Raw genomic sequence first — 26452 nt, 5'->3', positions numbered from 1 at the left:
ATTTTGACGGTGCGCCCTCGCAATTTACGGAGCTACTGCTCCGTGAATCGAGGGCAGCGGCACAACTTTGCGGGGGCGCAGGGCAAAATCGTTGCCCTGTGCCTCCGTAATTTATGCGCAAATCTTACTGAATCTGGGCCAATAATTTTACAACAGGATCCCTTTAATTGGGCATTGTTTCATTGGTGTCAGTAAATAAATGTTTTTACATTGAAAAATAGAAACAGTAAAAAATAACTAAATGCATAACTGATACGTTTCTGGCTGTTGGAAACATAAAATTCATAATCTTGTAATAAAAAAAAATCAAGAAAATAATAGCTATTCTTTCATCATGGGTGAAATACAGGAAACCAGTACTTATTGCAAAATAAAGATAATACAAAAGTTTGCCGTGGTTTCCGGCAAGGATAGGCTGAGGTTAACACTAATTCCTGAAATCGTTTTGGAGATGATAATATACACCAATGACACATGTGCATAGTAATCCCTTTAATTAAACATCCTTGGCCAATTTCTTGTGAAAAAAAAAAAAAAACATCCTTGGCCAATCGAGAGCTAAATTTTGGTGCGTTGAGGCTGCACACAGAATCTTCTATACACAGGGAGACGTTGCACGGGACTGAAGATTGTGGTAACACTAAAAGTCGTCGACCATCATCTACAGCCGGAGATCACCTTATTGAGGTAAGTCTTCTACAGGTTTTATTGTGCAGACAAATGGTTTCGTTTGTAATTGAGACAGAAGTAAACCTTCAGGCAGGCAAGCAAACAAAATTAGTGAACATTGAAAAGCAACATTCAATAAATGGGACCAAGTAGTTTTATATTAACCGCTTAAGCCCCGGATCATTATGCTGCGTACACATGACTGTTTTTCGGCTTCTAAAAAATTACCGTATTTTTCGCCGTATAAGATGCTCCGGCATATAAGACGCACCCAATTTTAAAGGAGGAAAATCTAGAAAAAAAGATTCTGAACCAAATACTGTAGTAAAATATTTGCCCCCCACTCGTCATCACCATCACACCACCCCCACATTAGTAATAGCCAGTAACATTGCCCCCACATTAGTAATAGCCAGTAACATTGCCCCCACATTAGTAATAGCCAGTAACATTGCCCCCACATTAGTAATAGCCAGTAACATTGCCCCCACATTAGTAATAGCCAGTAACATTGCCCCCCACATAGTAATAACAGTCAGTAACATAGCCCCCACATAGTAATAACAGCCAGTAACATTGCCCCCACATAGTAATTATAGCCAGTAACGTTGCCCCCACATAGTAATTATAGCCAGTAACATTGCCCCCACATAGTAATAGCAGCCAGTAACATTGCCCCCACATAGTAATTATAGCCAGTAACATTGCCCCCACATAGTAATTATAGCCAGTAACATTGCCCCCACATAGTAATTATAGCCAGTAACATTGCCCCCACATAGTAATTATAGCCAGTAACATTGCCCCCACATAGTAATTATAGCCAGTAACATTGCCCCCACATAGTAATTATAGCCAGTAACATTGCCCCCACATAGTAATAACAGCCAGTAACATTGCCCCCACATAGTAATTATAGCCAGTAACATTGCCCCCACATAGTAATTATAGCCAGTAACATTGCCCCCACATAGTAATTATAGCCAGTAACATTGCCCCCACATAGTAATTATAGCCAGTAACATTGCCCCCACATAGTAATTATAGCCAGTAACATTGCCCCCACATAGTAATTATAGCCAGTAACATTGCCCCCACATAGTAATAGCAGCCAGTAACATTGCCCCCACATTAGTAATAGCAGCCAGTAACATTGCCCCCACATAGTAATAATAGCCAGTAACATTGCCCCCACATAGTAATAATAGCCAGTAACATTGCCCCCACATTAGTAATAGCAGCCAGTAACATTGCCCCCACATAGTAATAATAGCCAGTAACATTGCCCCCACATAGTAATAATAGCCAGTAACATTGCCCCCACATTAGTAATAGCAGCCAGTAACATTGCCCCCACATTAGTAATAGCAGCCAGTAACATTGCCCCCACATAGTAATAATAGCCAGTAACATTGCCCCCCACATTAGTAATAACAGTCAGTAACATAGCCCCCACATAGTAATAACAGCCAGTAACATTGCCCCCACATAGTAATTATAGCCAGTAACGTTGCCCCCACATAGTAATTATAGCCAGTAACATTGCCCCCACATAGTAATAGCAGCCAGTAACATTGCCCCCACATAGTAATTATAGCCAGTAACATTGCCCCCACATAGTAATTATAGCCAGTAACATTGCCCCCACATAGTAATTATAGCCAGTAACATTGCCCCCACATAGTAATAGCAGCCAGTAACATTGCCCCCACATAGTAATTATAGCCAGTAATATTGCCCCCACAACTCACTGTTGTTGCAGATGCATGGCAAGATCGCGGCACGCGCTCTGCTTGGAATAAACAGATCCACGAGCAGAGCAGTGATGACGTCAGCGCACCGAGTGTACTAAGATGGCCGACCGCTCCGGAGCTAGGCCAAAGCCGCGGTCTTTCCTAAGGCCGCGGCGGTGGTGCGTTCCGCGGATCGGTCAGGCGAAACCGTGTATTCGCCGTATAAGACGCACCAACTTTTCCCCACCAGTTTTGGGGAAGAAAGAGTGCGTCTTATATGGCGAAACATACGGTATGTTTTTTTTAATGTCATTACAAACGAGCATTTTTCACGATCTAAAAAATGGGCAAATTTTTTTTCGAACATGCTCTATTTTTTCACAACGTTTTTAACGTCGTCTTTATGGTTGTAAAAAATGGTCGTGTGTGGGCTTTAACGACGTGAAAAAAACACCCATGTTCAGAAGCAAGTTATGAGACGGGAGCGCTCGTTCTGGTAAAACTACCAATCGTAATGGAGTAAGCACATTCATCACGCTGTAACAGACTGAAAAGCGCGAATCGTCTTTTACTAACACAAAATCAGCTAAAGCAGCCCAAAGGGTGGCGCCATCCACATGGAACTTCCCCTTTATAGTGCCGTTGTACGTGTTGTACGTCACCGCGCTTTGCTAGAGCATTTTTTTTTCACGATTGTGTGTAGGCAAGGCCGTTTTAATGATCGGGTTGAAAAAAACTTTGTTTTTTTCTAGATCCTTAAAAAGGTCATTTTTTAGAACCCCAAAAACGGTTCTGTGTACGCGGCATTAGGCTGGCCAAAGACCAGAGCACTTTTTGCGATTCGGCACTGCGTCGCTTTAACTGAAAATTGCGCCATGTGGCTCCCAAACAAAATTGGCGTCCTTTTTTTTCCCATAAATAGAGCTTTCTTTTGATGGTATTTGATCACCTCTGCGGTTTTTATTTTTTGCGCTATAAACAAAAATAGAGCGACAATTTTGAAAAAATAATATTTTTTACTTTTTGCTATAATATATATCCCCCAAAAATATATAAAATAAAACTGCGGCGGCTGGTCGGCAAGCAGTTAATATATATATATTTTTTTACTAGTAATGGCGGCAATCAGTGATTTTTATTGTGACTGCGACAGTATGGCGGACTAGACATGTGCACACTGAAATATTTTGTTTCGGAATTTCGTTTTCGTCCAAAAAATAAATGTATTTAGTTACTCCCGAGATTCGTTTTTATTTATTTTGTTTCGTTAAAAAATGCATTTGTCCGAAATTCCGAATGAATTAAGGTCGAATCTGTCATTGAAGGCTTATGGGGCCAGATTCTCGTACAATTGCGGCGGCTCAACGTAACCCGTTTACGTTACACCGCCGCAAGTTTTCAGTGTAAGTGCCTGATCCACAAAGCACTTACCTGTAAACTTGCGGCGGTGTATTGTAAACACGTCCGGTGCAAGCCCACCCAATTCAAATGGGGCGTGTACCATTTAAATTAGGCGTGCTCCCGCACCGGACATACTGCGCATGCTCAGTTTAGAAATTCCCGCCGTGCTTTGCGCGATGTGACGTCATTTTTTAGAACGGCGACGTGCGTAGCGTCCATTCGTATTCCCGGACGTCTTACGCCAAAACAAAAAAAAAATTAAATTCGACCCAGGAACGACGGCCATACTTTAACATGGCTCGACTAAAGTTAAGCCATGTTAAAGCAGGTGTAACTTTGCGACGGGAAAAAATTACTAGCGACGACGTAACGAACGCGAAAACCTTTGTGGATCGCCGTAAATCCTCATTTGCATACCCGACGCTGGAATACGACGCAAAATCCCCCCAGCGGCGGCCGAAGTATTGCATCCTAAGATCCGACGGTGTAAGTCAATTACACCTGTCGGATCTTAGGGCTATCTATGCGGAACTGATTCTATGAATCAGCCGCATAGATAGGACAAGAGATACGACGGCGTATCAGGAGATACGCCGTCGTATCTATTCTGTGAATCTGGCCCATGGTGTCTGTTGAATGTTCTAAGAAGATTCGACGGAGCAGCTAAACTGTATGATGCCGCAATCGTACATTTCTGGTCGAATGTTCCGCCTACAAGCTATAGAAGAATTCCAATGTTGTATGACACTAGTAATAATTAGAATTATAAATTATTATTACTATTATTACCATGTCAAATCTCCCGTCTATATCGAATTGTTGTAGCAACGAAAACAACACATTTTTTTATGTTGGATCTTTCGGATTTCGGATTCTGCACTCTCGTTTTTGTTTGTTAAAACGATAACAAAAATACCAGAAACTCGGACGAAAATGCATTCAGACGACGAAAACGTATGCACATGTCCAGGGGCGTTGCTAGGTGCCAAAAAGACCAGGGGCTTTAGCCCGAAGCCAAGCCGGCACCGGGGGGGGGGGGGGGGCGGTGCGGTCGCGGTCGGTGGAGTGGCGCAGGTGGACCTACCTGATACACATACCCTGACCTACGTGAGTGTGCGTGTGTTAGTACAGAGACACACACACTGACATAACCTGCATACACTAACACTCACCTGCATACACTCACCTGCATACACTCACCTGCATACACTCACCTGACCACCACATAATAAATACACTGTAAAAAATTACAACGTTGTATTCTAAAAGTGGGGGTATGATGAAATCCCACTTGACCAAAGTATAATTATTAACCCCTAGATATCTGGACATATAACATCAAAAGTAACAGTGATGACAATGACCCTGAGGGTGAGCACTGGAATAGCAGATCTTATACTGGGGCTATGTATTAAATGCTTCCACTAGGGAGTATAAATAACCTGCAAACAATGTTCCAATGGGCCAATATAGCACCAGGCAGAATGAGAGCACAGAGATCACAGTAAAGCAGTGGTCTCAAAGTACCGGCCCGCGGACCAGTTATAAATGGCCCGCAGGCAGGGGGGGAGCAAAGAGGAAAAAAATATATATTTTTTTGTGAGCTGGCGCCATCTGGTGGTGGTCGTTGGTATTACAAGTTAAGGATTACAAGTTAAACAGCAATTCTAATGTCATTTTTCACTATTTTCACTGCCCTCTTCTTCCCTCTAATTAGAACCCCCAAACATTATATATATTTTTTATCCTAACACCCTAGAGAATAAAATGGTGATCGTTGCAATACTTTCTGTTACGCCGTATTTGCGCAGCGGTCTTACAAGCGCACTTTTTTGGGAAAAAATTACACTTTTTTTAATTAAAAAATAAGACAACAGTAAAGTTATCCCCATTTTTTTAAATATTATGAATGATAATGTTACACCGAGTAAATTCATACCCAACATGTCACGCTTCAAAATTGCGTCCGCTTGTGGAATGCCGACAAACTTTTTTACCCTTTAAAATCTTCATAGGCGACGTTTAAAAAAATCTACAGGTTGCATGTTTTAAGAGGAGGTCTAGTGCTAGAATTATTGCTCTCTCTCTACCGATCGCGGCGATACCTCACATGTGTGGTTTGAACACCGTTTACATATGCGGGCACTGCTCGCGTATGTGTTCGCTTCTGTGCGCAAGCTCGTCGGGACGGGGCGCGTTTTCTGGCTCCTAACTTTTTTAGCTGGCTCCTAGATTCCAAGCAAATTTGTCAAACCCTGAATTACACCAGTGCTGGGGGTAATAATGCGCTCGCTGACACCAGTGCTGGGGGTTAATAATGTGTTCGCTGACACCAGTACTGTTGTTTTTGAAGTTTGAAAGTTTGCATGCGGCCCCCCATGGCATATGAAAACTTGTCTTGTGGCCCTCAGGTAATTTGAGTTTGAGACGCCTGATGTAAAGGTTAATCAATAGATCAGTCCAATTCCAGTGATAGTGGTAACGCTCTTATTCACTTGCAGCAAGGCCCCAGCTCTGATATAAAATTCCATGGTTAAAGGGAAGTGGTTGGGGGCTGTAAAAATGCAGTTTAGCTGTGCATTTTTACTGCTCCAAAAACACAAGTGTACAGTAGCATCTCACAGTGCCTTGTGATCTTTAGGCCTCATACACATATTTTTTACTTTTTTCAAGCACCCCTTTCTGCTATCCTATGTGTCTATGTGTCAGGGGCGTGTACAGGCAAGAAAAAAAAAAACATGGCCAGTGCATCCAGGAACAGCAGTTCTTTGACCAAAAAAATGCTTGACGCATGCAAATACTCCTAAACACATGTTAACATTAGGCACGTTTACTACTTGAGTGATAATTCATTTCAGTGACCAGAATACCTTATTATTTTGGCCAATCAAATGAAGTGCTTGATGCCTGTAAGTGAGCCTAAACGCTTGTAAAAGTTTTAGACACTTTTACAAGTGTCAGGCATTTTTTCTGGCAAAACGCTGCTGCCAAGAGGAGGATCGTTTTTAACCACTTCCCGACGGCCGTACGACTATATACGGCCGCAGGGTGGCTCTACTTCTCTGGGAGGCCGTGTTTTTACGGCCGCCCCTTTTCGCGTTCCCCGCACGCGCTCCCGAGCGCGCAGCGGGGAACTGCTGTGCTGGCCGTGTCCCTTGGACACAGCCAGTCACAGATCGCCGTGAACGGCCAATCGGAGCGGCCGTTTCCTAGGCGATCTGTGCGGCCAATGAGAGATGATCTCATATGTTTACATATGAGATCATCTCTCATTCCCGGCTCTCGCAGACAGCAGTGCTGTCAGGGGAGAGAGGAGACGGATCTGTGTCTCTTGTACATAGAGACACAGATCGGTCACCTCCCCAGTCACCCCCCTTCCCCCACAGTTAGAACACTAATTAGGATACTAATTAGAATGGCGCCAAAAATGTGTCAAAAGTGTCCGATGTGTCCGCCATAACGTTGCAGTCCCAATAAAAATCGCAGATCGCCGCCATTTCTAGTAAAAAAAAAAAAATAATAATAATAATTCTGTCCCTTATTTTGTAGGCGCTATAACTTTTGCGCAAACCAGTCGCTTATTGCGATTTTTTTTTTTTTTTTTTTACTAAAAATATGTAGAATACGTATCGGCCTAGACTGAGGATAAAAAAAAACGTAAAAAAAAAAAAATTGAGCTATTTATTATAGCAACAAGTAAAAATATTTTTTTTTTTTTCAATGAAGTGCTTGATGCCTGTAAGTGAGCCTAAACGCTTGTAAAAGTTTTAGACACTTTTACAAGTGTCAGGCATTTTTTCTGGCAAAACGCTGCTGCCAAGAGGAGGATCGTTTTTAACCACTTCCCGACGGCCGTACGACTATATACGGCCGCAGGGTGGCTCTACTTCTCTGGGAGGCCGTGTTTTTACGGCCGCCCCTTTTCGCGTTCCCCGCACGCGCTCCCGAGCGCGCAGCGGGGAACTGCTGTGCTGGCCGTGTCCCTTGGACACAGCCAGTCACAGATCGCCGTGAACGGCCAATCGGAGCGGCCGTTTCCTAGGCGATCTGTGCGGCCAATGAGAGATGATCTCATATGTTTACATATGAGATCATCTCTCATTCCCGGCTCTCGCAGACAGCAGTGCTGTCAGGGGAGAGAGGAGACGGATCTGTGTCTCTTGTACATAGAGACACAGATCGGTCACCTCCCCAGTCACCCCCCTTCCCCCACAGTTAGAACACTAATTAGGATACACATTTAACCCCTTCCTCACCCCCTAGTGTTAACCCCTTCCCTGCCAGTCACATTTATACAGTAATTAGTGCATATTTATAGCACTGATTGCAGTATAAATGTGAATGGCGCCAAAAATGTGTCAAAAGTGTCCGATGTGTCCGCCATAACGTTGCAGTCCCAATAAAAATCGCAGATCGCCGCCATTTCTAGTAAAAAAAAAAAAATAATAATAATAATTCTGTCCCTTATTTTGTAGGCGCTATAACTTTTGCGCAAACCAGTCGCTTATTGCGATTTTTTTTTTTTTTTTTTTTACTAAAAATATGTAGAATACGTATCGGCCTAGACTGAGGATAAAAAAAAACGTAAAAAAAAAAAAATTGAGCTATTTATTATAGCAACAAGTAAAAATATTTTTTTTTTTTTTCAAAATTGTCGCTCTATTTTTGTTTATAGCGCAAAAAATAAAAACCGCAGAGGTGATCAAATACCACCAAAAGAAAGCTCTATTTGTGGGGAAAAAAGGACGTTAATTTTGTTTGGGAGCCACGTCGCACGACCGCGCAATTGTCAGTTAAAGCGACGCAGTGCCGAATCGCAAAAAGTCCTCTGGTCAGGAAGGGGTTTAAGTGCCCAGTAAGGAAGTGGCTAAAGCATCCTGTGTGCATGAGGCCTTATACCATTAGGATAATCATTGGCACAGGAGGTGCTCTATGGCTCTGTCAAAGTGTGTCACATGCTGTTGGGTGCTGACTTTGCTATGGCTGTACAATGGTACAATTTGTAACACACGGTACAGCCATAAAGTAACAAAGTCAGCACACAACATGTGACACACTTTGACAGAGCCATAGAGCACCTCCTGTGCCAATAATTATCCTATGCTGAGAATCATAAGGCACTGTGAGGATGTGGATGATTCAATTACAATGGGTGCTGTAACACCTCAACTTACTGTGTGCCACCCAGTGCCTGCCACACTACACGCCACCGGCGCCAGGATTAGCATTACCGCTCCCTCGCTGTCAGCCATGTCACATCAGTCTCTGAGACAGCGGCACGGGTCTGTACAGATCACTCCGCCGAGCATCAGCAGTGGCCTAGAAAAAAACTAGAGAATGCGACTAGGCACAGGGTTGTATACCTCCGCATGAAAATGAAAAAATAGTCCCTACTCAGCTTTCACCTCATGAGCTCCTGATAGGGACCAGGGAAAATATATTCATGCACCCCCTAAGCAAGTAGGAGCAGGGGTGTAATTCAGTGAGCCCTATTTTTCTTCTTTTTTTTTTAAAGAAGAAGTGCACTATAAAGCTGTCCGGGCCCCCTGATGAGCTGATAGGTCCCGGGCCCAGTACAACAGGGCTGGCTGTACTGCCCTATCAGCGGCCTTGAGTTCACTTCTGATGTGACTTTAAGGCCCCATACACACGAGAGGATTTATCCGGGAATACGGTCCAGCGGACCGTTTCCGCGGATAAATCCTCTCGAGGATTTGTGCGGATTTCCATGCGATGGAGTGTACTCACCATCGCATTGAAATCCGCGCCGAAATCCTCTGGCGATGACGTGTCGCGCCGTCGCCGCGATTATGACGCGGCGACGCTGTCATATAAGGAATTCCGCGCATGCGTCGAATCATTACGACGCATGCGGGGGATCCCTTCGGACGGATGGATCCGGTGAGTCTATACAGACCAGCGGATCCATCCGTTGGGATGGATTCCAGCGGATAGATTTGATGAGCATGTCATCAAGGGGTAGGGCAGTGATGGCGAACATCGGCACCCCAGATGTTTTGGAACTACATTTCCCATGATGCTCATGCACTCTGCATCATGGGAAATATAGTCTTTTCCTGTCGGGTACGTTGTTTTCGTAAGTCGTTCTTGAATATGACTTTACGTCAATGACGCACACGTCGGCGTCATTGACGTTTTCCGCCGAGAACTGGAGCATGCGCACTGGGCTATTTTTAGCCCGGCGCATGCGCAGTTCGATCGGCACGGGGGCGCGCTTAATTTAAATATAAGCCGCCCCATTTAAATTACGCGGGGATACGCCGGGCCTTTTACACTACGCCGCCGCAAACTACGGAGCAAGTTTTTTGGGGAATACAGCACTTGCTCCTGTAAGTTGGGGCGGCGTAGTGTAAATAGCTTACGCGACGCCGCCACAGGATTTTAGAGAATCTGGCCCTATGTCTCTATACCCTGTAAACAGTCATTTCAGCAAAAAAAAAATGTTTCCTTTAGTGACCCTTTAACCACTTCCAGACCTGCGCACGATGATATCTCGGTAACGGCAGCAGCTGCTGCCACAACCGAGGTATCTATCTTTAGTGTGCGCGGTCCGGTACACGATAACGGCGGTCTCCGCGGCAAGTTCACCGCGAGATCGCCGTTATCGGTGGCGGGAGAGGGGCCCCCCCCTCCTGCCGCTCTCCCGCGCCCTCCGCCACTTACCGGAGCCGTCGGTAGCGGCGGAGGAGATCGGGTGCGTTCAGCTGCTGACTGGGGACGAGACTGAAGGAAAAATCTCCTTCGCCCGTCCCCATAGCTCTGCTGGGCGGAAGTGACGTCAAAACGTCAGTCCCGCCCAGCCTCTTAAAGAAACATTTTTTTTTTGTCATTTGAAAAAATGACAGTTTCAATTTTTTTTTTCTTGCATTTTAGTCTAATTATGAGATCTGAGGTCTTTTTGACCCCAGATCTCATATTTAAGAGGACCTGTCATGCTTTTTTCTATTACAAGGGATGTTTACATTCCTTATAATAGGAATAAAAGTGATCACATTTTTTTTTTTTCAGTGTAAAAAGTAATAAAATAAATAAAAATAAATAAGAAAACAACATTTTTTTTAAAGCGCCCCGTCCCGACGAGCTCGCGCGCAGAAGCGAACGCATACGCGAGTAGCGCCCGCATATGAAAACGGTGTTCAAATCACACAAGTGAGGTATCGCCGCGATCGTTAGAGCGAGAGCAATAATTCTTGCCCTAGACCTCCTCTGTAACTCAAAAATAGTAACCTGTAAAAAAATTTAAAGCGTCGCCTATGGAGATTTTTAAGTACCAAAGTTTGGCGCCATTCCATGAGTGTGCGCAATTTTAAAGCGTGACATGTTAGGTATCTATTTACTCGGCGTAACATCGTCTTTCACATTATACAAAAAAATTGGGCTAACTTTACTGTTTTGTTATTTTTTAATTCATGAAACTGTTTTTTTCCCTAAAAAAAGGCGTTTGAAAAATTATTGCGCAAATACCGTGCAAGAAAAAAAGTTGCAATGACCGCCATTTTATTCCCTAGGGTGTCTGCTAAAAAAAAATATTTAATGTTTGGGGGTTCTGATGAATTTTTTAGCAAAAAATTGTGATTTTTACATAAAGGAGAAAAGTGCCAAAATAGGTCCGGTAACGAAGTGGTTAAAGAGGACGTACAGGTACGTGTTTGTGCCCAGCCGTGCCATTCTGAAGATTGGCAAGGTATATAGTACCTTCCTGAGCCCCATCATATTAATAGAGGGGCCCAGGAGGTGAGAGAAGAAGAGGGACTTTTTCTTCATTTTCGGGGGGAGGCATACAATCCCTTCTCTGCATCAGTGTACTTTGTCTCACTGTATGCTTTCCTCGGCGTATGGATACAATTGTAATGCGGTTCCCTTACCTCAGAGAGAGACACTGATCACTGAGGAGGCAGAATGAAAGTGTAATCCCGACGCTGGTCCACAGGCAAGCAATCCCCCTGCACACACTGACACATCACACACACACACTGACACACACTGACACACACACACACTGACACATCACACAGGCTGAGGCTCAGTCCCCTGACTCCCTATTGTGTGCTCATGGTCATTATCATTATGAGAGTATAGCAGGTGTTCTATGACTCTGTCATGTGTAACATGCTGTGAGGTGCTGACTTTCTTAAAGTGGAGGTTCACCCTAAAAACGAATTTTTAACATTAGAGCCAACATAGTAAGGCTGCATTCACACCTAGGCGACAAGTAACGCCGCGTATACGGCGTATTTTGCCGCAATTTGTGTAACTTTTTTTTTTTTTTTTTACACAAATCATTTCCATTGCTGTCTATGGCCGAACGCCAATGACGCCTGAAAAAAAGGGTTCAGGACTTGTTTTCAGGCGGCAGGCGTTTCGGCGTTCGGCGTGAGATGTGAACCATCTCATAGACAGCAATGGAAATTCGCCCCTCCAGCGTATCGAGCGTCGGGCGTTTTGTCGCCAAGGTGTGAATGGAGCCTAAGGGCATTTACTTTCGGCAGGTTTTTTTTTTCTCCATACATACCTTTATATTCTGATTTGGTGCAGGGCTTCCGCGTTCTGATGACTGTGGCACTGTGCGTTCCTATCCCTGCCTCAGGGTTCCGATGACTGCGGGACTGGGCGTTCCTATCCTTCGGTTCGACGATTGACGGCTTGTGAAACAGGTGACCTGTCGCACAACGCGCGTCACCAGATTTCCGGAAATGGCCGAGCTGCTAGTCGGCACTATACGGCGCCTGCGCCCGCCGTGTAGAGCTTACTGCGCAGGCGCCGTATAGAGCCGACTCGAAGCTCGGCAATTTCCCAACATCTGGTGATGCGCGTTGTGCGACAGATCACCTGTTTCACAAGCCGTCAATTATCGAACCGAAGGATAGGAACGCCCAGTCACGCAGTCATCGGAACCCTGAGGCAGGGATAGGAACGCCCAGTGCCACAGTCATCAGAACGCGGAAGCCCTGGACAAAAACAGAATATAAAGGTATGTACGGAGGGAAAAAAAAAACCCGCCAAAAGTAAATGTCCATAGTATGCTGGCTCTGCTAGATGTGATATAAAATTTTTTTTTTTTTGGGTGAACCCCTGCTTTAACCACTTAAGGACCGGACCAATATGCTGCTACATGACCCAAAGGTTTTTTACAATTCGGCACTGCGTCGCTTTAACAGACAATTGCGCGGTCGTGCGGCGTGGCTCCCAAACAAAATTGGCGTCCTTTTTTCCCCACAATTAGAGCTTTCTTTTGGTGGTATTTGATCACCTTTGCGGTTTTTATTTTTTGCGCTATAAACAAAAATAGAGCGACAATTTTGAAAAAAATGCAATATTTTTTACTTTTTGCTGTAATAAATATCCCCCAAAAACATATATACATTTTTTTTCCTCAGTTTAGGCCGATACGTATTCTTCTACCTATTTTTGGTAAAAAAAATCGCAATAAGCGTTTATCGTTTTTTTTGCTCAAAATTTATAGTGTTTACAAAATAGGGGATAGTTTTATTGCATTTTTATAAAATATTTTTTTTTTTACTACTAATGGTGGCGATCAGCGATTTTTTTCGTGACTGCGACATTATGGCGGACACTTCGGACAATTTTGACACATTTTTGGGACCATTGTCATTTTCACAGCAAAAAATGCATTAAATTGCATTGTTTATTGTGAAAATGACAGTTGCAGTTTGGGAGTTAACCACAGGGGGCGCTGTAGGATTTAGTGTTCACTTAGTGTGTGTTTACAACTGTAGGGGGGTGTGGCTGTAGGAGTGACGTCATCGATCGAGTCTCCCTATAAAAGGGATCATTCGATCGATGCAGCCGCCACAGTGAAGCACGGGGAAGCCGTGTTTACATACGGCTCTCCCCGTTCTTCAGCTCCGGGGAGCGATCGCGACGGAGCGGCTATAAACAAATAGCCGCGCTGTCGTCCCGGATCGCTCCCCGAGGGAACCCGACCGCCGCATGTAGCACGTTACGGGATTGGCGGCATTGGTAGGCACCTGGAGCAGAGAACCGGGGGGGGGGGGGGCTGCCGTCTGAAATTGAAATTGAGAAGCGGGAGGGGGGGGGCTGCCGCGAATTGAGAAGCGGAGGGGGGCCCTTTACAAATTATTAATAAAAATGAAAAATGAAAAAATAAAAATAAATAAATATATAAAATAAATAAATAAACATTTATAAAAAAAAAGGGGGGGGTTGCCATTCAGGGCCCTGGGGACCTCTGGGCCCTTTAATTAAAAAAAAAAAACATTTATAAAAAAAAAAAAAAAAGGGGGGGTTTGCCACATGGAGACCTCATGAGCCCTTTAATATATATATATATATATATATATATATATATATATATATATATATATATATATATATACATATACATATACATATATAAGGAATAAAAAGAAAAAAAATGAAATAAAATAATATGAAAAAAAAAAGAATTTATAAAAAAAGGGGGATTGCCATCTGGGGACCTTTAATAATAATATATATATATATATATGAAATAAAAAAATATATAAAAATGTATTTATTTTTTTTATAAAAAAAAGTTTTTTTTTCATCCCGGGCCCTGGGGATGTCCGGTCCCCTGGGGACCCCCGTACCCCTAAGAAAAAAAAATTGTCCCTTTAATAAAAAAAAAAAATATATATATATTAGAAAAAATATATATTTTTTTATAAAAAATAAATAAAAAAAGGGGGGTTGCCATCCGGGGCCCTGGGGGCCTTCGGACCCCTGGGAACCCCCGGACCCCTAAAAAAAAAAAAAAAATGGCCCTTTAATAAAAATTAAAATAAAAATATATTAAAAAAAATATATATATTTTTTATAAAAAATAAATAAAAAAAAGGGGAGTTGTCATCTGGGACCCTGTAGGCCTTCGGATCCCTGGGAACCCCCGGACCTCTAAAAAAAAATGGCCCTTTAATAAAAATTAAAATAAAAATATATTAAAAAAAATATATATTTTTTTAATAAAAAATAAATAAAAAAAAGGGGAGTTGTCATTTGGGACCCTGTAGGCCTTCGGATCCCTGGGAACCCCCGGACCTCTAAAAAAAAAATGGCCCTTTAATAAAAATTAAAATAAAAATATATTAAAAAAAATATATATATTTTTTTATAAAAAATAAATAAAAAAAGGGGAGTTGTCATCTGGGACCCTGTGGGCCTCCGGGCCCCTGGGGACCTCCGGACCCCTAAAAAAAAAAATGGCCCTTTAATAAAAATTAAAATAAAAATATATTAAAAAAAATATATATTTTTTTTATAAAAAATAAATAAAAAAAAGGGGAGTTGCCATCTGGGACCCTGTGGGCCTCCGGGCCCCTGGGGACCTCCGGACCCCTAAAAAAAAAAAAAAATGGCCCTTTAATAAAAATTCAAATAAAAATATATTAAAAAATATATATATTTTTTTAATAAAAAATAAATAAAAAAAAGGGGAGTTGTCATCTGGGACCCTGTGGGCCTCCGGGCCCCTGGGGACCTCCGGACCCCTAAAAAAAAAAAAAAATGGCCCTTTAATAAAAATTAAAATAAAAACATATTAAAAAAAATATATATATTTTTTATAAAAAATAAAAAAAAAAAGGGGAGTTGTCATCTGGGACCCTGTGGGCCTCCGGACCCCTAAAAAAACAAAAAAAGGGGGTTGCCATCCGGACCCCTGCTGGTCCGGGCCCCCTACAACAGGGCCAGTTGTACTGGCTTATCAGCGGCCCTGATCACAGGCAGTGAGACATTGTTCCGATGCACGGCTGCAGAGACCGGGAAATGTCTCACTGCCTGTGATTATCGCAGCGCAGTGTCAACTTCCTGGCGGGCTCTGCACGTGGGGCTTGCGAACAATCAAGTCCGCCTTTCAGTTTATCCTGTGGACCAGTGGCTGTGTATGATGGCACAGTGGCTGCAATTAATGGGCACAGTAGCTGTGTTTGATGGCACAGTGGCAGCAATTGATGTTTTTTTTGTTTGCACCCCCCCCCCCCCCCCAAAAAAAAATTGAGCACCAGCCGCCACTGATTAAAACACCTGATTAAAAGCTCCATGTAGGTCTAACAGGAGTCCAGATATGAATTGACTTGTGGGCATTCAGGTCACATTTTTTTTTATGGAAAAGGACATCCTTTTTTATTTTTCCAGACCTAAATGTGACAGATCAGAGGTAGCCTGGTGCATGAGGACACAAGTCATGTTTCCACCTTTTCTTCAAGTCAAACCCGAACACTTTTGCTTCGCACAGCAATTTTTTTTTAACCACTTAAGGACCGCCTCCTGCAGATATACGTCGGCATAATGGCACGGCTGGGCACAAGCACCTACCTGTACATCCTCTTTAAGTACACAGCCGTGGGTCGCGGGCGTGCGCCCGCGACCCGGTCTGAAGCTCCGCGGCCGCGGGACCCTTGGACCCGATCGCCACCGGAGTCCCGCGATCGGTCCCCCAGAGCTGAAGAACGGGGAGAGCTGTGTGTAAACACAGCTTCCCCGTTCTTCACAGTGGCAGCTTCATTGATCGTGTGTTCCCTAATATAGGGAAACACGATCAATGACATCACACGTCCAGCCCCGACCCCCCTACAGTTAGAAAAACATATGAGGTCACACATAACCCCTACAGTGCCCCCTAGTGGTTAACTCCTAAACTGCACTGTCATTTTAACAGTAAACAATGCATTTTTATAGCATTTTTTGCTGTGAAAATGACAATGGTTCCAAAAATGTGTCAAAATTGTCCGATGTGTCCGCCATAATGTCGCAGTCACGAAAAAAAAAAAAAAAAAAAATCGCTGATCGCCATTAGTAGTAAAAAATTTTTTTTTTATAAAAATGCAATAAAACGATCTCCTATTTTGTAAACGCTATAAATTTTGCACAAACCAATCGATAAACGCTTATTGCGATTTTTTTTACCAAAAATAGGTAGAAGAATACGTATCGGCCTAAACTGAGGAACAAAATGTTTTTTTTTATATTTTTTTGGGGGATTTTTATTATAGCAAAAAGTAAAAAATATAGAATTTTTTTCAAAATTGTCGCTCTACTTTTGTTTATAGCGCAAAAAATAAAAACCGCAGAGGTGATCAAATACCACCAAAAGAAAGCTCTATTTGTGGGAAAAAAAAGGACGTCAATTTTGTTTTTGGAGCCACGTCACACGACCGCGCAATTGTCAGTTAAAACGACGCAGTGCCGAATTACAAAAGGGGCATGGTCCTTTAGCTGCATAATGGTCCGGGTCTTAAGTGGTTAATGATGCTTAAAGTGAATTTTTTTTTGAAAAATTCCTTTATCCACTTCACACCTGCCCACCGTCAAATGACGGGCGGGCGGGCGGAATGCTGTATTGTTCCGACAGTCATATGACGTCCTGTCATTTAAAGCCTCTAGAGCGCGCGCCGCACCCGTCGCGTCACTAGGAACACAGTGCACGTGCCCAGTAACTGAGCAGGGACACAGAGCTCCACGTCCTGTCAGGGAGAGAGGAGACTGATCTGTGTCCCTTGTACATAGGGACACAGATCGGTCACCTCCCCCAGTCACCCCCCTCCCCCTACAGTTAGAACACACAATAGGCTACACATTTAACCTTTTCCCCGCCCCCTAGTGGTTAACCCCTTCCCTGCCAGTCACATTTATACAGTAATCAATGCATATTTATAGCACTGATCGCAGTATAAATGTGAATGGTCCCAAAAATGTGTCAAAAATGTCCGATGTGTCCGCTATAATGTCGCAGTCCCGAAAAAAAAACGCAGATCGCCGCCATTCGTAGTAAAAAAGAAAAAAAATCATTATGTCCCCTATTTTGTAGGCAATATAACTTTTGCGCAAACCAGGTTGTTGCGATTTTTTTTTTTTACCCAAAAATATGTAGAATAATACGTATCGGCCTAAACTGAGAAAAAAAATATATAAAAAAAAAATGGGATATTTATTATAGCAAAAAGTTAAAAATTTTCAGTTTTTTTTCAAAATTGACGCTTTTTTATTTATAGCCCAAAAAATAAAAACCGCACAGGCGATCAAATACCACCAAAAGAAAGCTCTATTTGTGAGGAAAAAAGGGCGTCAATTTTGTTTGGGAGCCACGTCGCACGACCGCGCAATTGTCAGTTAAAGCGACGCAGTGCCGGAAGCTAAAATCTCGTCTGGGCAAGAAGGGGGTGTATGTGCACAGTAGGCAAGTGGTTAAATATCGTACCTGCTGGGTATCTATAGTATTCCTGTGAAGTGGCACATGTTTCCCGTGTTTAGAACTGTCCCTGCACAAAATGATATTACTATAAGAAAAAAGTCATTTAAAACTGCCTGCGGCTTTAATGTAATGTCTGGTCCCTGTAATATGAATGAAAATCATTGAGAAAAATAGCATGGGTTTCCCCCCTCCCCCCAGGTCATTACCAGCCCCATTGGCCCTATATACTTTGAACAGCATTATACAGGCGGTGCAAACAAGACAGGCACTGTAGATTTGTTGTTAAGTAGAATCTGTTTGTAATTTTGAACTGGTACTTTTTTAAAGTGTAGCTCCAGCCAAAAAATCTATTTTTAAGCTTTTTGGAAAACATTTGTTTTGCTGTCTGTGCGCATCTGTTCAGAAGATTGCACCTCACATTCTGTCCCAATGACAAATGTTTTTTTTTTTAAAATTTTTTTTGTGATAAAGCATTAGTGGACAGGAGACACCTCTTACAGAAGAGAATTTCCCTTCCTAGGGGGAGATTTCCTCTCACTTCCTGTTGTCTCCTTCCGTTTGCAAATAGGAGTCGTTTGTAAGTAGGGGCCTGCCGTATATACTCTGCCGAAATTTGGGCCCTAGGTGTTAGTGTTGCCACAACACTTTAAGTCCTCACGGTTACTCTTGGTGGGCGCTGGAACGCACTGCTATGAACTATTATATCAAGAATTGTAATTACATGCCATTGTTGAACAGTGGTAGAAAAATTGGGCCTTTGGTGCTGGCGCTGGTGCCACAACACTAAGTCCTCATAGTTACTCTTGATGGGCGCAGGAATGGGCCCTGCTGTGAAATATTAGATCAAGAACTGGTATTAATATGAGCAGATCTCTGCCTGTAGGAATTAATATGAGAACACCAGCTTTACGTAGCTTTAGGTGCACACTGTGCAGAGGACACAGACAGTACACCACGTGAAAATACTGCAGCTAGCACAATCAACCTGCCTGCCTGTCAGTATATTAGGAAGAGCTGATCTAGCTAAACTCAATACAGCGTATAAATATATATACACAACACCTGGGATGCATATATATCCTCTACACACTGTAACTCTGACTAGCCTGCCTGCTCTATCTAACTCCAAAAAATTACACTCTCTCTCTCTCTGTCTCTCTCTGTAAACCACCGCAACACACTACTCAAGGCCGACTTCCAGGCGGTCTTATATAGTGTGGGGCGTGTACTAAACCCCCTGAGCCATAATTGGCCAAAGCCAATTATGGCTCTCGTTTTTTTTTTGCAAGCTGTGATTGGCCAAGCATCAGCCAGCAATGCACTGCGATGCCGCAGTGAATTATGGGCCGTGACACGCCACTCTAATTTTTCGCGAACGGCCCGTAACGTTTGTATTTCGATGAACGGTCGAACTTACGATGTTCGAGTCGAACATGAGTTCGACTCGAACACGAAGCTCATCCCTAATCATTACGTTCATAGGGGCCCTTTCCATGTCACATATAATAGCACAATTTGGGGACACATGAATTCTTATCAAGAAAGACAAATCTTACACCAAAAATATAAAAATATGTAGGAGCCAAAAGAAAGTATAAAAATTAAGCATAAAACTGTATAAAGCTAAAATACAACATAGCATAGTTTCTAAATGATAAATTAATTAAGCAAAATAGCTTTCTTAGCATAATACATAAAATAAGAAATCAAGAGTTTGGTGTAGCGGGACATCTGAACATCCTCCTGTATACCTAGCAGTGCTGGTTCAGGAGACAGTTCCAGGGATAGCTGAAGATGACCGTTAACGGCTTTGAAAACTGGCGCCCAGAACTGAACCACACTGGAACAGCTCAAGAACATATGGTAATACGTACCAATATAGAAAAATAAGTGCAGCGCTAATGAATCCGTGAAAGTACTGCCAAATTCACATAAATTGGAAAGTGAAAAACAAACTAAAAAGTAAGCATCCGATTCACACAGCATGAATGTATTGCTGTTTGAAGTCCATGCAGGTGTTTCCAAATAGGTGAATGGAATCACCAACCAGGTGTGATGGATGAAGTGAATAGTTCATAGGTGTGTTCCCAATGAGTGAGTCACTTCACATGTAATAACAATTCAAATGAAGTCAGTAGTAATGGCTTGTCGGAAGCAATCCTCAATAGATATCAAATAAGAAATAGGTACTCTTACCAGCGATGGTGGACGTCACATACTAGTACTAGCAGTGAGTCAAATCAGGCATGGTGGTCGCACCGGACCCTGGGCTCTGTAAGAATGGGTCTGCAGGGATGGTCACTCCAAGTGGAAGATGGAACCAGTCTGGAACAGATACCTCGCTTCTGGAACAGGAACCCGGATATGCAAGGCCAGCAATGGAATGGCCGAGCTCATGAAGGAACACAATCAGTGTGATGGTAGGAAACAAAAAGAAAAATGCTCCCAATGGTGCAGATCAAAAAAACCTTTGAAGGTTTTTTATTAAATAAAATTAATAAAATCACGTGATACAGTTTAAAAGCAGTATGGGATAGTAGATAACCCGAAGCGTTTCGGCTCAAAGCCATCAACAGGGGCATATACATACCAATATCCAGGTGACACCTGCCACATATGGGGTCCCTCTGAGGCTATAGTCTGTGCAATCTCTGTGGGGTGTATTAAACCCTATGTAGGAACTTGGCTTGAATCAGTTTATCTCTGGAGGAGATAACTAGCTTAGAGCTGTCCTCAAAACAATCCTCCCAATCCTCTCTTTCTAATGAAGGGATATCCACTTTCCAAACCTCCCAGAGCCTCTCCACCTCAGGTGAGTCCAAGCTAAGTAGCGACAGATAGAGGCAAGAGAGAGGCTTGGTTAGGGACTCCTGAGCCAAAAGCTCCTCAATGAGGTCCATGGCTATGGTGATAGGCCCCAGAAATAGAGCTCGGGCAGCATGGTGCAGCTGATAACGGAAATACATCCATCTAGGCAAATTTAATTGAATCAAGAGGTCCCTGAATGAGAAAAATGTCCCTGTCGGCATAATGTCCTTAAGGTCCCCTACACCAAATTTCGCCCAAACCTGATGGTCCGGGATGGACCAAAAGTGAATTATAATGGATTTAGGTAAATTTTATTTAGTTTCCTTTTTTTAGAATATATGTTTTTAAACTGTTTTATATCTTTTTTTTTTTTTTACTCTTTTTATACATTTTTTTACAACAATTTTTTTTTTATACATGACCATGGATTCTCAGAGCAGTTTGGGTGATTTAAAGAGACAACAAAGCAGTTTGTTTTTCAGATCAGGAATATGACATGCTGAGTTTACATATTCTTTAACCACTTGCCCACCGGGTTAATTCTGGCACTTCTCTCCTTCATGTGAAAATCACAATTTTTTTGCTAGAAAATTAATCAGAACCCCCAAACATTATATATTTTTTTTTAGCAGACATCCTAGGGAATAAAATGGCAGTCATTGCAATACTTTTTGTCACACCGTATTTGCGCAGCGGTCTTACAAGCGCACTTTTTTTGGATAAAAATCACTTTTTTGAATTAAAAAATAAGACAACAATACATTTTGCCCAATTTTTTTATATATTGTGAAAGATAATGTTACGCCGAGTAAAATGATACCCAACATGTCACGCTTAAAAATTGCGCCCGCTCGTGGCATGGCGTCAAACTTTTACCCTTAAAAATCTCGATAGGCGACGTTTAAAAAATTCTACAGGTTGCATTTTTTGAGTTGCAGAGTAGGTCTAGGGCTAGAATTATTGCTCTCACTCTAACGATCGCGGCGATACCTCACTTGTGTGGTTTGAACACTGTTTTCATATGCGGGCGCTACTCGCGTATGCGTTTGCTTCTGCGCGCGAGCTCGTCGGGACGGGGCGCTTTAAAAAAAAATGTTTTGGTTTTCTTATTTATTTTTATTTAGTTTTATAATTTTTTACACTGAAAAAAAAAAAAAAATTGATCACTTTTATTCCTATTACAAGGAATGTAAACATCCCTTGTAATAGAAAAAAGCATGACAGGTCCTCTTAAATATGAGATCTGGGGTCAAAAAGACCTCAGATCTCATAATTAGACTTAAATGCAAAAAAAAAAAATAAAAAAAAAAAATGTCATTTTTTCAAATGACAAAAAAAAAAAATGTTTCTTTAAGAGGCTGGGCAGGACTGACGTTTTGACGTCACTTCCGCCCAGCAGAGCTATGAGGACGGGTGAAGGAGATTTCTCCTTCAGTCCCGTCCCCGCTCAGCTGCCGGACACATCCGATCCCCTCCGCCGCTACCGACGGCTCCGGTAAGCGGCGGAGGGCGCGGGAGAGCGGCGGGAGGGGGGGGGCCCTCTCCCGCCACCGATAACGGCGATCTCGCGGCGAATCCGCCGCGGAGACCGCCGTTATCGTGTACACCACCGCCCCCTGAAAAGATGAATATCTCGGTTGTGGCAGCAGCTGCTGCCGTTATCGAGATATTCAACTTTAAAAAGAGGACGTCTTTTTGACATGGGGCGGTGGTCAAGAGGTTAAGCACTGTTTAGTGCAGCATTTTACTGAAAGCCCAGGCTGTGTGGAGATATTGAAGCCCAAAAGGAATGTCATTGACACTAGACATGTGCACTGCCGTTTTTTTTTTCCGTTATATTCAGTTTTTTTTTTGGTTTTTAGATCATTCATTAGGAACGACATTTGTTATTTCGATAATTTGTAACTTCGGATGCATTTGAATTTGTTACATTTCATTCGTATAGATGCAGTATTCCTTATTTGGATAATTCGTAACTTTGGATGCATTCGTACTCGTTACGCTCCATTCGTTTAGATGCGGCATTTGTTATTTTGGCTAATTCGTAACTTTGGATGAATTCGTATTCGTTACGTTCACTAACAAGTAGCCAAATTTGAAAGAAAATTCCATTACTTATAATAATAGTTATAAACCATTAAATTATAATTATTATTTTTTTATTATTATTAAAGCGGAGGTTCACCCGCACAGGACACTTTTTCCCCTTAGATGGATGCTCGTTTTGTCTAGGGGAATCGGCTAGTTGTTTTAAAATATGAGCTGTACTTACCGTTTACGAGATGCATCTTCTCCGCCGCTTCCGGGTATGGGCTGCGGGACTGGGCGTTCCTATTTTGATTGACAGTCTTCCGAGAGGCTTCCGACGGTCGCATCCATCGCGTCACGATTTTCCGAAAGAAGCCAAACGTCGGTGCGCAGGCGCAGTATAGAGCCGCACCGACGTTCGGCTTCTTTCGGCTACTAGTGACGCGATGGATGCGACCGTCGGAAGCCTCTCGGAAGACTGTCAATCAAGAAGGAACGCCCGCTCCCGAAGACCCATACCTGGAAGCGACGGAGAAGATGCATCTCGAAAACGGTAAGTACGGCTCATATTTTAAAACAACTAGCCGATTCCCCTAGACAAAACGAGCATGAAGCTAAGGGGATTGTTTGAAAAAACTGTTTAATGGGTGAACTTTAATTACTAATAAATAATAAAAAACTATAATAATGGTTAATAATTTAATTATAATAGAAAATACGAAAAAATAAATTATCCAAATGTTTTTCGTTCTTTCGGATTTCTGGATTGGTGTCCTTATGTTCGTTCTTATAATTCAGGCGGTGCTGGCGGTGGGCGTTCCTAATTGATGGACAGGCATCCGACCGACGCATCCATCGCGTCACGAGATGCCGAAAGAAGCCGAACGTCGGTGCGCATGCGCCGTATAGAGCCGCACCGACGTTCGGCTTCTTTCGGCATCTCGTGACGCGATGGATGCGTCGGTCGGATGCCTGTCCATCAATTAGGAACGCCCACCGCCAGCATCGTACCCGGAAGTGGCGGTGGGAACGAATATACCAAACGCTAAGTACGGAGGTATTTTTTACATAAAACCAGCCGATTCTAATTGTAATTATTATAGCAAATGCAATGTCAAAAGATTATTTTTAGGGGAACCACCGCTTTAAGGATTTAGACTCTAGGGAAAAGTTCAATATTGTATCTATATGTTTCACATAATAATATCTTTTTTAGGTCATGGATCCTACAGAATCCTACAAAACTCTTGTTAAGAATATCAAATCCTTGAACTTTATTGAAGAAGCTGTACCTTGTGATTTATTACTTTATGGAGATTCAGCTTTTCCAGTGATCGTGAATCCTTTGGGTCAAGTGCTGATTGCTGCATCACAGTATGGAAAGGGACGTCTGGTGGTGATGACACATGAAAATTATGTCACGAGTCCTAACTTCAGCCAGTTCATCCAGAATGCCATAGAGTGGCTTAAGCCCTCTGCCGACTCACTAGTGGGAATCCATAACAAATTTTCATCAGTGACTCAGATGCTGTCTGACAAAGGCCACGTGGTTGAATCCACCTTTGATTTCCAGGACAGATTTGGGGTTTATTGTGTGAACGCCTATGATGACAGTCAGTCCAATGAGCTCATTACGGCTTTAAAAGAGGGCAAAGGACTATTAATTGCAGGCCAAGCTTGGTACTGGATGATCAAAAACAAGTCTAAAAATGTTTTACTTGATTATCCGGGAAACAAAGTGACAAGTGTAGCTGGAATCCATTTCTTGAGTGACTACGGACAAAAAGGTGTATATGAGCCAACTCCACAAATCCCTATATCATCACTAATGGTTAAGTAAGTACCTTCACATTTATTAAAATTATGGATAATAAAAAAAAGATGGCACGTTTTGGAGATATTTACTGTACCTATAGGTTTCTCTTGTCTATCTGTCATGGAGTTTGATGGACCCACTGTGTTGCCAGAGGCAACAGCTAACAGGCAGGGGAAATCACCACTGCACTCTTCTCTGTTGACCTAATTTGTTGGATAGGCATATCTTGAAGGTCGTATTGTCTATTTAACCTTTCATGATTATCTGGCCATAAATGGATTGAAATTTGGCCAGTTCAGCAGGGACCGGCTGAATTTCGGTCCATGTACGGGCAGGGTGGTTGTACAGCAGCCGATCCACTGATCGACTTCTGTACAACCACCTGTTAGATTTTTGCCACTTGATCAGTGTTGCAGGCTATATCCTAAAATACAAGCCAACCTCAATGCTCTGTTTAATTGGGCGACTATGTGGCAGATGAGGTTTAATGTTGATACATGTAAATGTATGCACTTGGGGGCTAAGAATATGCATGCATCATACATACTAGGGGGAGAACAGCTGGGGGGATCCGTAGTAGAGAAGGATCTGGGGGTTTTGGTAGATCATAAGCTAAATAATGGCATGCAATACCAAGGAGAGAGATAGAGAGAGAGAGAGAGAGAGAGAGAGCTAGAGAGAGCTAGAGAGAGCGAGAGAGAGAGAGAGAGAGAGAGAGAGAGAGAATGAGATAGAGAGAGAGATCATTTTGCCCCCCTGTACAAATCATTAGTAAGACCTCATCTGGAATATGCAGTTCAGTTTTAGGCCCCAGTTCTCAAAAAGGGTATCGGGTAACTGAAGAAAGTGCAGAGAAGGGCAACCAAACTCATAAGAGGCATGGAGGAGCTCAGCTATGAGGAAAGATTAGAGGAACTGAATTTATTCTCTCTTGAGAAGAGGAGAATAAGGGGGGATATGATCAACATGTACAAATATATAAGGGGTCCATATAGTAAACTTGGTGTTGAGTTATTCACTTTACGGTCATCACAGAGGACAAGGGGGCACTCTTTACGTCTAGAGGAAAAGAGATTTCATCTCCAAATACGGAAAGGTTTCTTCACAGTAAGAGCTGTGAAAATGTGGAATAGACTCCCTGTAGAGGTGGTTCTGGCCAGCTCCGAAGATTTTTTTAAGAAAGGCCTGGATTCTTTCCTAAATGTACATAATATAACTGGGTATTAACATTTATAGGTAAAGTTGATCCAGGGAAAATCTGATTGCCTCTCGGGGGATCAGGAAGGAATTTTTTCCCCTGCTTTGGCAAATTGGATCATGCTCTGCTGGGGTTTTTCGCCTGGGTATATGGGATTGTATGATACTATATATATATATATATATATATATATATATATATATATATATATATATATATTTTATTATGGTTGAACTGGATGAACTTTCAACCTTTTTTCAACCTAACTATGTAACTATACCTACAGTAATTCATAAACCATAAGGACGATGAGCATTTTAGCTCAGGTAGCACCCTGTACGAACAACAGGATGCCATTGATAGAAGCGGGAAGTTTACAAAGACATCCCTTAATGGTACAGAAAATTGTGAACTCATATGGACTATATGGACAGGGGTTGTGTACATTTTCTCATGCCAACTCCATGCCATCCATGTATGAAGTGTAGCTTCAGCACTCCCATCATGCAACGGTGAAAGATAACTCGATTCCTAACTTAAAAAAAACAAACAACTAGGATTTTGAAGGTACCCTACCAAGAAAAAAA

General features: G+C 42.5%; 1 protein-coding gene across 1 annotated transcript in view; it reads left to right on the top strand.

The window, feature by feature from the left end:
• The first annotated feature begins 341 nt into the window (after positions 1-341).
• The window catches only part of LOC120914627 (TRPM8 channel-associated factor homolog), an 88943-nt gene continuing 62832 nt past the window's right edge, over positions 342-26452 (top strand). The window contains exons 1-2 of the mRNA XM_040325311.1: positions 342-687; positions 24068-24687. Coding sequence (XP_040181245.1) covers positions 475-687; positions 24068-24687 — 833 coding nt within the window. The 5' untranslated portion in view covers positions 342-474. The remainder of the gene's footprint in view (positions 688-24067; positions 24688-26452) is intronic.

This window comes from Rana temporaria, chromosome 9, assembly GCF_905171775.1.
Source record: "Rana temporaria chromosome 9, aRanTem1.1, whole genome shotgun sequence".
Lineage (NCBI taxonomy): Eukaryota > Metazoa > Chordata > Amphibia > Anura > Ranidae > Rana > Rana temporaria.
Note: the sequence above shows the minus strand (reverse complement) of the source record. Positions and strands in the feature narration are given on the sequence as shown.